Source organism: Pezoporus occidentalis, unplaced genomic scaffold (genome assembly GCF_034315485.1).
Source record: "Pezoporus occidentalis ecotype Australia unplaced genomic scaffold, CSIRO_AGI_Poc_V1 ctg27, whole genome shotgun sequence".
In the NCBI taxonomy this organism is placed as follows: Eukaryota; Metazoa; Chordata; class Aves; order Psittaciformes; family Psittacidae; genus Pezoporus; species Pezoporus occidentalis.
The window spans coordinates 5205810-5219786 of NW_026914611.1; the positions used below are offsets into that span (position 1 = coordinate 5205810).

At 36.3% G+C, this 13977-nt stretch overlaps 1 protein-coding gene across 1 annotated transcript in view; it reads left to right on the forward strand.

Annotated features, from left to right (window-relative positions):
• The window catches only part of GPC5 (glypican 5), a 101011-nt gene that overhangs the window by 65780 nt on the left and 21254 nt on the right, over positions 1 to 13977 (forward strand). The window contains 2 exon segments of the mRNA XM_062624540.1: positions 9349 to 9832; positions 9834 to 10038. Of these exon segments, the coding sequence (XP_062480524.1) occupies positions 9349 to 9832; positions 9834 to 10038 (689 nt within the window).

The following is a 13977-nucleotide window of genomic DNA, read 5'->3' on the forward strand; positions in this document are numbered from 1 at the left end:
GGGGGGGGGTGGAGGGTGGGAAATCAGGTTCTGAACTTTCAAATGTGAAGGCAAAGCTTTATCTGATATTAGTCATCATCATAGCTTTATGGTAATCTTCTTGATGTTATTCTTTCTCTTCATGTGTAAGTCCTCTGTGATTCCACAATAATTCGTTTTTATAAGGCTAGCAGGTAAAGTCATGATGCTCAGGGAACCCTCTGGGGACCAAATATAAACTTGAATTAATTCTAAGAAAACCGTGTTCCTGGCTATGCAGAAGGAAAGAGGATTTGCATAAATATATTAGAAGTTTGTAATTTATCTAGCATTAAGACCACTTTGTAGAAGCATGATCATCTCAGCTGTCTATTCATATAAATTGCAGTTATCATATTATGTTTGATGACACTTTCTCTTAATACCAGTTCCTTATAAAAATCTTAGGGATTCAGCCTGACTAAATGTAGATATTAATATATCTAAGTGATTTGTTCTAATGTCCCTTTATAGTCAAAGGAGAGGATCAAGCACTTTCAGAGAGCAGTTAATCTCAACCAAAAGTAGTCATGTAAAGTCAGAGAGATGAGTCATGCCTTAGAAGTGCTTGTTTATCTCACCTGACTTTTAGGGAGCTTCAGGTGACCAGCTCATCTTTGAAGTTACGTGAAATGAATTTTACCCTTCTAATCAATTACTTTTCTCACCATCAACATCATCCTGCTACAAGTTACAAATTTCCCTTTTTAAAAAATACCCTTTTCCTACATCTGAGATGACTTGCATTCCTTATTTATTATGGCAAATGTGTAAAAGTACAAATCAAGTTAATGTCCTTTTGCAAACCATGCAGAACATTTTACGTCAAAAGATTTTAAAACAACTTCATTATATGATAGAAGTTTTAAAGCTGTGATCCCTTGAAGTGTTCTGCTTCAACAGACAATTTAAAAATATTTTCCTGTAGTGAGAAAGTATTGCTTGTGAAACACACAGAGCCTTGCAAAATCAGAGAGAATCTAAGCAGAATCCAAGAGGAAAAAGGGGTTTGATAGAGCTCTATTTATTACTAGTTATTTCTTCTCCTGGCATTATAAAAAAATATGCTCTTGTTGCTTTCAGAATTGCAAGATGAATGGTCCCAGAGTCATCACTATTAAAAGGATAAAAACAGACCACAGGAGAGAAAAAAAAAAAAAATAAAGAAGAACAGTTTTGGAAGAAAAGTGGAATCACTGATCACAACTAGCTAAAATAAAAACCATATGATACTAATTCAGGTGATTATTATTCATGCATGCCTATGACAGTCATTCCATATTACATAGATTATACTATCAAGATATGATTAAATACATCATATGAGTTTGTTAAATATTAACATTAAAATTTGAAAATCAATAGGAGTAAGTTTCACTGAAAAGTGAAAAGTTGAAAAAGAATTTCCTGAATCAGATGGCTGGAACGCCTCTCTTATGAAGACAGGCTGAGAGGGCTGGGCTTGTTCAGCCTGGAGAAGAGAAGGCTCAGGGGAGACCTTAGAGCAGCCTTCAAGTACCTAAAGGCGGCCTACTGGACATCTAGAGGGACTTTTTACAAGGGCATGTAGTGACAGGACAAGCAGGAATGGCTTTAAACTGACGGAGGATGGATTTAAATTAGATATTAGGAAGAAATTCTTTACTGCAAGGGTGGTGAGACACTGGCACGGGTTGCCAGTTGTGGCTGCCCCATCCCTGGAAATGTTCCAGGTCAGGTTGTATGGGGCTTTGAGCAACCTTGTCTAGTGGAAGGTGTCCATGCCCATTGCAGGTAAGTTGGAACTAGGTGATCTTTAAGGTGCTTTCCAACCCTAACACTTCTATGATTCTTTGATTTTCACTAAGTTATAAAAATTAATGAAGCTCCAGACAACTGGAAAAAAGAGAATTTTATTCCAACATCTTATAAAAAAAACCCACAAGTTGGAGATCATATTATCAGATCAGCTGCGCTTGAACAACATTGCAGTGCTGGGCTTGTTCTTGAATGTGTAAATAAGAACAGGGAGAAGGGAAATACTTGAATTTGTTGATTTAGAAAGGAAATTCTGCATGACAAAACAGTGACAGGATTACTGAGAAAAGATTGACACTGAGTGCTATTTAGACTATAAAATAAGAGTGAGAAGGACAATTATCAATTCAGAGTAGTAAAAAAATGTAGCACAATCATGGGTTAAATTAATCTCACCTGGCTTTGGAACATGCTTTTCTAGATTCTTCAGCACATTAAATTTTCAAGTAAATGTTAAATGATTTTTTACGTTGGTTAAATTGGGATTGAGTTTCTTAGGAGTCCTCACAATGAGCACACCTTACATATGGTTCCATGAAAATTTGCTGTTTCTCTGATTAATGTTTTAACAGCCTTTCAAAGTGCAACAGTTTTTTTTTAGTGTAATTACAGTGGCGCTAATGTTTATAGCCCAAATTATCTATGATTGCTAATTCCTATTAATATTCCAACTAAAACTGTCATACACTAACTTCCTAGTGTATATATTTTTCTCTGGTGCTATGCTCATGCCTCCAGAGCTCTCCACTGGGAGGAATATAATGCTGCTGCTGAAGGTGTCTTCCAGGGTGGTCTTGGGCCCCTTCAGGGCTAATTTTGTTTGTCATGACCTTGCATTTGCTAATGGGGTACACACTTACTCTTTGGGCCCTTAGGCTTAGTTACGCCGTGATTACTTCTTTTTTTTTCAGTCCTCTGTGTAATTTTTTAAAGAGTTTTGCAATTTCACAAAGCTAAAAAAAAGCCAAAAATGAAAAAAAAAGCCAAAAACACCACAAAACCAAACAAAAACCAAACCAACAGCAACAAACAAAAGCCAAACCCAACCAAAACAACAAAACCCAAACCCCACAAGTAAAGCAAAAATAAAATATAACTAAACCAAACTCAAAATCATAGGAAATGTAAGAAACTCCTGACATCTGAGTAATTTGCCACTGAATATAGGACAATTCAGGCAATGGTGAATTTATTCTAATTCAAGTTTCTTAATTTTATATTTTTTTCAAAGGCAGCTAAAATAAATTCAAGACCAAACAAGACCTGACAAATTCTGAAGTTTGTTATGAGTAGTTACGGCTATAAAGCCTGAGGTGTATCACTAACACTTGGCATCACAAAGTTTGTTGGCCTGCAGGTTTTATCTGTTCTACTTGTTTTCTTACTGATTTCAATGGTGAGTCTCTAATCTATGAAATGGATAAATTTGAAATATGTGTTAATGAGAAGCAGTTTTTGTGAGTCTCAGATATCTTCTGCTTATCCTTTTTTGATCTCTCTTCCATATAACCTTCACAGGCAATACCCTAATGAGTTAATTCCTCATAATTCATTTATATGTCTCAAAGACTTTATTTTTTCAGCTCATTTTTCTGGTACAATAAATGATTAGAGGACTTTGCAGTGTATCTGGCACTGTATATTACTATGTAGTTAGGAATAACTACATTGAATTTCTCACCTATACATATTTCTCTGTTTGATGTATTTTAAACAAAGAGATTATGTGTGTAATACTGATTGGATAAATTTATTTTCCATAATTATTTTTTCTCATAATTTTTGAACATCTTGTGTTTGCTAAGCTGTAAACTGTACCTGAGGTATTCCCCTTCACTCTGATAATACAGTGTGTGCAAGATATAATTGTTCGGACTGTAAATCTTTACTAGAGATAATTTGATGCTTCTGGATTTTTTGTGCTGCCCATAAACAGAAGGAAGACATTTGAGAGCATCGAACATCAATGGCAACTGGCAACAAGCTAATACTTTCCAATAGGATAATTCAAATCATAAAAAAAAATGTTATTATTAATTTTTTTCAGGTTTTAGTTGGATTTAGTTATCTGGATTCCTGTATATTATGGGCTGATACTTAAGGTGATGCAGGCTCATCAATTCTGGATCCCCCCTGGACTACGAAAAGCATTATTCCTAAATACTGTGTTGGGACCTGTCTTGTTCAACATCTTCCTCGCTGACATGGAAAGTGGGATTGAGTGCGCCCTCAGCAAGTTTGCTGGTGACACCAAGCTGTGTGGTTCGGTTGATAGGCTGGAGGGAAGGAATGCCATCCAGAGGGACCTTGACATGCTTGTGAGGTGGGCTGATGCCAACCTCATGAAGTTTAACCATGCCAAGTGCAAGGTCCTACACCTGGGTCGGAGCAATCCCAGGCACAGCTACAGGTTGGGCAGAGAAGAGATTCAGAGCAGCCCTGCAGAGAAGGACTTGGGGGTGTTGGTCGATGAGAAAATGAGCTGGCAGAGTGCGCTTGCAGCCCATAAAGCCAACCGTATCCTTGGCTGCATCAAAAGGAGCGTGACCAGCAGGTTGAAGGAGGTGATCCTGCCCTTTACTCTGCTCTTGTGAGACCTCACCTGGAGTATTGTGTGCAGTTCTGGTGTCCTCAACATAAAAAGGACATGGAACTGTTGGAACAAGTCCAGAGAAGGGTCACGAGGATGATCAGGGGACTGGAGCACCTCCTGTATGAATACAGGCTGAGAAAGTTGGGGCTGTTCAGCCTGGAGAAGAGAAGGCTGCGTGGAGACCTCATAGCAGCCTTCCAGTATCTGAAGGGGGCCTATAGGGATGCTGGGGAGGGACTCTTCATTAGAAACTCTAGTGATAGGACAAGGGGTAATGGGTTAAAACTTAAACAGGGGAAGTTTAGATTGGCTATAAGGAGGAAATTCTTTCCTGTTAGGGTGGTGAGGCACTGGAATAGGTTGCCCAGGGAGGTTGTGAATGCTCCATCCCTGGCAGTGTTCAAGATCAGGTTGGACGAGGCCTTGGGTGATATGATTTAGCATAAGGTGTCTGTGCCCACGGCAGGGGTGTTGTAACTAGATGATCTTAAGGTCCTTTCCAACCCTAACTATTCTATGATTCTATGATGGAATTTAAGCTGTCTAGTTATAATTTATTGAGTTCTGTATGTTACCCTGACTCAGTGTGAATTAATTTATGATATGTAATGTAACCTGGTGAATTAGTTCTGAATTATGACACTTTGTTGGCCCACTACTGGATTTTTAATTTATTAGACTATCTTTGTGTTAAGTATTACGGGTTTTTCAAAAGGTAATACTCAGAATTAGACCATGCGTTTTCTTATTCAGCAGCTTCTATAAAATATTTATCTGTGTGAAGAAAGGGTAAACTTGAAGAAAATGCAGTTGCTTTTGTGACAACATGATTCCACAGAATTTTTTTTTTTAATTAATTTTCTAAGGTTCCTGTAGTAGAGAAACACTTTGCCAAAACTGTTAAGTATTAGAATTGCAGGGCTGGTTTAAAATCCAATCCAAATTCTATTTCATTCTGTGCAGTATTTCCATTACATCTGATTGATGTCTAGGAAAAAAAACAAGGTTTCTTTTATGTTCTCTTTGTGAGTTGTTCTAGTAAACAAGGCATTCATATACTTTTGTGTGGTCTTTTAAAGACAGTAATCCACTGGATGGGTTACTGCATTGTGGTGTCTTTATAATTTGGAACTAGCTGTGGCTCTAAGGAACAGAAAGGTTAAAGAAGGGGAATGAAAGATTGAAAATCTTTTAAAGAAGTGAACTGATTGATAGTTACTTTACCTCACTATGTGACCACTTTATTAAATGCACTCATCAAAAAGCCTATATATATATATATATATATATATGTACTGATATGAAGGTTCGGCTGAATAGATGCAAAATATATAAAACAAAAAAGTGCTCATCTATATTTTTTTCCTTGCCTTGTGTTTTGACCCTTGTTAGCAATACCAGGAAGAAAGATATTACTGTTCTTTCTAAAAAACTAATGGGTTAATATATTGACAGCCCTGAGTTTTGACTTAGGATTGTACAAATCATAATTGTAAGTGTAGCAAAAATAAAATAGACATGTCACCCATTATTTACAGTAGTGCTACAGAAGGTATCTGTAGGATATTGTATGATATTGTATAGTGGTTAATACAAAGATGTCATAAAGGATGGAGACAAGAGGCACCGAACCTGCAGATTAAAAGACATTTAATTAGAATCGAAAGAGCTTGTCTGGCTCATCTTGATTATATTTAAAATGTCTTTTATAGGTATTGGGTTTATACTAATGAAAAACTCACACTTCTCTTATGTGGCTGAATAATTAAGACTAATGATGTTAGTTTGGGCCCATAGACTCAAAAAATAGAAAAACACATTGTTAAATCTATGATGCATTTGCAGTATTGAACCAGCATGACTTGATTTCTCATTGAAATCTCTGAAAGTGTTGTAAATGGCATAGACTGCCATTGTAAGGTGTTCACAGAAGCTGTTCAATACTGAAAATAAACATAGGTCTGCTTTGCTGTTTGTCCTTCTTCAAGCTGTCTGGCAGCAAAACAAATCGCTGGAATAGCTTTGGTAGTTATAAAGTAGGAAACATGCCAGTAAAATAAACTTAACAAATTTTGTAAGAAATCCTAACATGACAAACAGCATGATGCAGAATCATAAACACAAGTGGCCAGTATTATCATATGCTATTTAGAAAAGCACAAATAGTCAAAAAGTCATGCAGCTGATTATTGAAGTCATTCATCTGTTGGTTGCTGGGGCACTAGTAATACAGTTCAGTCTTGAAGGTTTCTTATTATTTAGACCACGTTGTAGAATCTATTGATTATCCCTGTGTGGCATGATTTATTCTTTCATCTAATATTTGTGCTCTTGGTAATAGGATACTGAAGCCACGGATTGTAACTGATATTTTGTATCACATATTTTATTGTTTTCCTCTAGGAAAAAGTAATAATGAAAAATTGAGAAGGGTCATAAAAACCTTATTCATGTCATTCTAAATTATTATAACATCTTTATTTTACTAACATTACCTACTTTTGTGTAAAAGACTGAATCGACAGTTACAAAAATAGCCATTTTCCTAGGAGGTTTTAATATTCTCCACACTTTATTATTTTAAACCATCTAAACCAAGAATTTATTTGACTTAAATTTTTGTCTTTGTTATTCTGTCTGCTCCAAGCTTTTATATGAAGGGTTCTTGAGTCAGTGATAATTGGGTATCTAGGATTTAGTTCAGCTGACTAGGCACAGCCATCTAGTTCCATTTTAAATGCAAAACATCCACACAAAGCCTGTAGATGTGACACAGGACCTGCAGAAAACCCATACCCTTCCAGACAGGCACATAGCAACTACCATTGAAAATTGCATTGAACACTCTTAGGCAACTAAATAAATCCTCCATAGTAGGATTGTACTTTCTTTGCAGTGTTTATTCCCTCCAATAAAAATGAGACAAAATGTACAGTAGAATATTTAGGGTTCTAATTTAGCTGTCCACGTACATGTGTCCCCATGTGAGCTAGGTGTCCAAACTGCCTTTATAGCTGGTGGAGATCTCATCCTCTCTTCAGTCGCATTAAAGTGGGTGTCTTGATCAGTATGCCCTATCTGATATGTTGTGTCTCATCTGCTGCTCCAGAAGAACATGTGTCTCTCATGTTAACATTGGCTGCAATGCAGGTGTCTCAGGTATGGTCTGGCATGAAGTGCTGGAGGTTGAAATATGTCACAGAGCCGGTGAATGAACAGTGGATGCAGGCAGTGGTGGCCTCCAGAGTTACTCAGCTGGTACTTCCACATGTCAAATCATGGGGTAAACAGAAGAGGCTTTGGAATAGGTCTCCACTGCTGGGAGCTCCATGTGATGTCCTGGCTTCAGGAGTATGACTTTTTAAAGAAATCAAACCCTATGCTGAATCACTGTGATATCTGGCATGTATGAATGTTTATAGTGAAGTTCACTTTAGGAGAGACGCACATATGAATGTGCAATAGTAATGTTAAAAAAAAAAAAAAAAGGCAAATGGGGTGCACTTTTCTACTCTATTGTGGACAGTCAGCACTTAATAGCACAGGAATAGAGTTAATGAATCTGATTTTGAAGCATATATCTCATTTTCATTGGAGAAAGCAAAGAATGCATAGAAAGTATAAGCGGATTAGATTAATATGTCTTCCCTATGATCTTTACACAGTTTGCAATTTTAAACCCATTGAACTGACAAACTTTTAATTAGAATATAAAGCATTTATTATGCATAAATATATATTACAGATATGATAGCTAGTCTTTGTTATTACATTAAAATTATTCTTTCTACTGTTCCTTTCAGTCACTGACTTAACATCAGACTTCAGATTGCTTCATTAATTGTGTAGCATAGTTTGACACTATTTGATTCTGCCTATTTTAACATCCATTTGGAAAGTATTAACTGTACTTCGTGCTTTTAGTCACTTCTATAGAGTTCCATTAAAAAGATAAATGTGAAAAAAAAAAATTTGTAAAGTTTGAATGAATAAAAGAAAGTTACTGAGTCATAGTCATCCAGTGGAAAAAGTGGGTTAATACTTGTAATACGTATTCTGAGGTCTAAGTTTCTTTTTAAACTATATATTGCTCCTTTGCTTTCCCTGAAGTGCAGGCTTCTCAGGCAGATCTGGAAAATTCTTCATTCAGACACCCCTTTTCTGTTTAGAAACCCAGCTTTTTTCCTTACTTGCAAATCATAGATCAAGTCAGGGAAGAATACTTTTATTAGGAACTACTCAGCGTACTTAAGGATTGCTGCCTAACATTTGAAATGAAATGTAAGTTTATCCATTCAGACTTTACCTGCTGTGCAGATCTTCAGGATTAGAGATGGTGCATCTCAGTGCCCAAAGAAGGCAGTTCTGCCCATGCCAGCACTTTGCTTGACCATAGCAATTGCCAGACCAAACAGTAGCGTTGTTTAAAAGCATGTATGATTCAAACATAGAACATAGTTCTCATGTGTGTTGGGTACACCTCCTTCCTTTGGAAGACAAAAAGACAAAACTGATCTTTTAAAAATTTTTAATGGAATGGGACAGTTGTTTAAATTGCTATTACTTTTGCCCATCCATTTTAGGATGGTAAGAGGAATGACTTGAAGTGACTGAGAGCATTTAAGTTTCTAGTGCAATTTGCAGAATGAGTCATGAGATGAGAGAACTAATGTATGTATATATGTACAAAAATACAGTAGGGCTTTGTTGTATTTTGTAACTTAATAACTCATCTTACAATCAATTTCCTTTTATAGTTTTTAGATTGTTTAGTATGTCCTGCCAAGAAAACATATGGATTATTGATTGTGTTGTAGAATTACTTGCAAGGTAAAAAAAATGCATTGCCGATGTAAGATGTCCTGATGTAATTGTTTTAATTTCTTACTTTAATTTTTTATATTTGAAACCTTAAAAATAACAAGCTTACTTTATTGCAGAAACCTTTGAAATGCTTATCAGACTGGCTGAGAATTACACAAGCACACTTTTCTCCAAAACATATAAAAACATGGCTGCTGAGGCTACTACACATGTACAGGGGTTTTTCACAGATGTTGGACTCTTCGTATTTGGCACAGACATTAGCACAGAGGAATCTCTCAACAGATTTTTTGTCACCCTCTTCCCAGTCATCTACAACCATGTGATTAACCCTGGTCTGACTGACATTTCAATAGAATATGCGGAGTGCCTCCAAATGGCGAGAAGAGACATCAAACCCTTTGGTAAAATTCCCCAAAAGGCCATAAGACAAATGGGAAGATCACTGTTACCCAGCCTGACTTTCTTGCAGGCTCTGAATTTGGGGATTGAAGTGATCAATACAACAGATCATCTGCATTTCTCTAAAGGCTGCAGCAGAGCTTTACTGAGAATGCAGTACTGCCCCCATTGCCAAGGACTGACTTTAAGTAAGCCCTGTATACTGCCTCAACATTATCCGAGGCTGCTTAGCTAACATAGCAGAAGCTGATCTTCATTGGCGGGGATATATTCAGTCCCTGGAGGAGCTCTCAAGTGCCATGAGTGGAACATACGACATTGAGCACATGCTTCTGAACTTCCACTTGCTTGTTAATGATGCTCTCTTACAGGCTCATGTCAATGGTCCAGAATTATCTGAGCAGGTAAGTAGCTGGTTTTATCCACACTTAGTGCAAACATGACACTCATTAGCATAACTATTACTTGTTTGGGCATTTTTATGGTGATGAACACATTTGTATCTGAGTTCAGTTTATTTGACAATGCTTTTTTCCAGGATTGCCAGTTTTTATTTTACTCATGCACATGACCTGCTAATTTCTTGTATTCTGTTCACAAGTTTAACATCAAATGGGGATTCAATGTTTTGGCAGCATTTACAGTAAGGGCTATTCCGTATGAGAAGAATTCTTGTGTGGAATTTATCTTTTCCCACTTCCCATGAAACCACAGCATTTTTCAAAATTTTGCTGAGTAAAAATTATTGTTGCATAACCCAATGGAAACTTCTTTTCTTTACCCTTTTTATTTAGAAGTTAACATTTTCAGTAGATGCACTGAGTAGCTTAATTTTAACTTTACAACTGTCTGTTAAGTTCTGCTGAACAACAGTGAACAATGGAATGTGTCATTAAGTTTGAAAGCTTAAAATATTAATGAAATTTAATATTAATTAAAATATTAATGAAAGGAAGGTGAATTATCTGGTGAAAAACTGATCCCACAAATATTCTATGAAACCGTAATAATACCCTGACATTTGTGTAAATGAGAATGTTAAATCTCAGCAGTATTTGTTTGCAGATGGGAAACGTTTTCTGTGACATCCTATGACATATGAGAATAATTTTTAAGAGTACAAAAAAACGTTTTTCATGAGCATAAGAAAATTGTTTAATCACTTCACTGTTATCTTACATGCACATAATGATATATTTAAACAATGCTTCTTTTAGAGGCCAGTAGCCTGTCTTAAAGAACCTATGACTTTGCATTTATTATTTGCATAATTTTGTAGGTTTCAAAGAAAGTGTCACAGTTCATTTTTAACATGAACTAAATCCTTCCTTAAATATACTTAAGAGAAAAAGCAAGTTGTGTGAGAGCTGTGTTAGCTGTGAGTGCATGAAGAACTTGTAAGATATGGTTAGAGAAAGATACACATTATTTAGTTACACATTATAAAGAAAGCTAGTGTATCTGAAAATTTAAGAATGTTACATAAGTAGCAAAGTTTAAATTCTTCGTACATTATATTGAACCAAAATACATTTTGTAATTGTATTTTTCTCTGTATCCTTACATACAGGCTTCACTGACAGTGACATATTCTGTGTTTAATGCTGGATTGGATATCTTGGTCTGGGTAGATGCCTTTAGTTTTACAGTATACACAGGTCTTAACAGGGTGTCTCTGTGTCCCTGTGCTGTGGCACTGTGGGGCAGTAATACTTCTACTGCCTCTTTATGTGACTAGCTGGGCTTGAAGCAGTATCTTCTGCTAAGCAGCTGATATGAAGATCTGACAATAAACAACTGGACTTAATTTAACAAACAGAAGATTCTTCACTTCAGACCAACAATCTGTTAAAATGGTTTCTTCATCCTGCTTGTATTCAGTGAGCAACAGGAAAATTGCACAATTCTATGAATTTCCCATTTTATCTGCTTTATACCAGCCAGCTACATTATCCAGAATCTTCTTCTGATTAACTTCCTTAAGAAAAACTGTGATTTTTTTTTAGAAATTTTTTAACAGTTTGGCTCAGAAGTGGCTCACTGATGTCTAATTCCTAATATGTTTCAGAGCTTCAGTTGCCTTTTAGAGATAATCCCCATTCCTCCTCAGATTTTTTGGGTGATTTCTTTTACCTACAACTTCCAGGAAAAAACTAGAATGGAAAAGTAAAGGCTCAAGGGAAAGACTTCTGTTTCCTGTTTCATTTTTGGTCATTTAGCTTGAAAAGTTTTAAGCTTGGATTTTGAGCAGTGAACTGGCATTGGCACAGACTTGGAAGCCTCTCAGCACACTCATGTTTTCAAAATGAAAGGTTTTATGCTTTATTTTAGGATTCTTGAAAACTCTATGCCTTCCCTCTCCCCTCTTTCATGTCATGCAAGAAATACCAGATTTTCTTATGCAGTGATATTTTGTGTCAATGTGTTTGTTTGAAGATCAAGTGTTTACTTGTTAAGATCTTCTCATATAGAATCACTTCCAAACTTTAAAACCAAAATACTTCATTTTTCATTCAGTCTGTATGAGAACTGTGCATTTAGAGATCTTTCACTTACTCTCTATGTTACAATTGACCAGGCCTTTCTCTCTTTGATCTATAATTTGGTCAAACAAGACTATGATGGATTGATCCCTTGAAACATGGTGATCTCAGTTCTGATGTGCTGAGTATGGCTTTGAGTATATTTGCCCATACATCAGGTATCGAGACCTAATTCTGACATGTAATAAATGGAGTCTTTCAGCTTTAAGAGGCAGAGGACATGAATTCTGTTGAAATTGACTCATTAATATTTATTTATTTTATCTTCAGAGTGACTCATGAACTGTTTCAAATTTTGATAAGCAATTAATGCATCAGTGATTCTAGCAGACATAGAAAAGATGATTATGAGCTAGCAAATAATGGCTCATTTAAACACGCAGCAGTCCCTGCAGTTTTAAAAGTGAATTTCATCACAGCAAGAACTTTCATGAGTTTTAAAGAAGCAGAGAAAAAAAAATCTTTAAACATTTGGAAGTATGATATATAAATATGCAAATGTTAATATGAGAATTGAGAGTATCCTGCTTAGTGATACATGTATTTGTACAGCTCTTTATCTAATCATGTGTATGGTTTTTGTAAATAACTATACGTAAATGATTTTTTATAACCTGTTGCATGGGTTTCTATATTTAAATCTTACGTATATTCACACTTTAAGCTCTGTGTGGTGTGGAAAGACTACTAATGCCTATATAGCATAGCTTCTTTTTACTAAACCTTTTTTTCCAGTAATTTACAACTTGTTCCCTTTTCTGCTTGGGTCAGCAGAGCAGTGCTGTGATGTCCCCAGCTGGAATTTGTCTTTCCCTTTATTCTTCCTGTTTTGAATTCACACCTTTAATTCCTGCCTCCCACAGCTCCACTGACTGAAAAATAAGTGCAGCACCTGTTCATCATCTCTATACCTGGATGTTATTCTATGCTGTTCTGCAGAATTTAGTGATGTGTGGGTTGTGCAACTATTCACGTATTTATATACATTCACACACACACACATATATTTAATGACAGTCTGTTCTGTGTTCCTGAAGTCTGTATATGTCCATTTCTGTACTGCTCATGCTCAGTGCATAGTGGACTGTGTGCTTTTCAGCTGATAGGAGTTAGAACAGGAATTTTTTTAGTAGACTTCTGCTGTGGATGCTTGTGCAGCTATAATGTCATAGAGGATTAAGAGAGCTGCATCGTACGAAATGGGAACAGTATTAACTATTAAAATAATTTGAAAAAGATAATATGTAGTTCTTAAGCTTTGGAGAACAGGTAAAAGTACTTACTCCTACAAAGGACCTTGTAGACTCATCCTATGCTTCTCTGTGCTCAGCCTGGGCTGCTCTGTGCTGGTCTCTGAGCTTGTGTATAGCCAGGGAATTCTCCAGTGAGGGCAACAGTGCAGGCTAATGGACACACAAGAACTTTATAACACCTTTAAGCCTTGTTTAAGGAAAAACAAACAAAAAACCTCTAGAAACTTATTTTCAAGTTATAATAAATTGTTTTGTGTTTCCTCCATTCTGTTGTCCTAGACATTGTCAATGTTAAGGACAAAGAGAGATTTTAGCAAGATTGAAATTTTTTGTGTGTATGTGGATGGAAACTACTAGCCCAGCATAAGAGTGTGTTTCTGTTCCCTTTATGCATGAGTTACTGGCACAGCCCCATGTCATGGAAAGGCAAGTTCCTGTGTCACTCACAGTGTGATTCAAGAGCACAGTAAGCCTGTCTCACCCTAGGTTGTCCAGGTTCTGTTCTGGCACCATTCTCAGCTGTGTGTTTCCACCCCTTTCCCTGTGT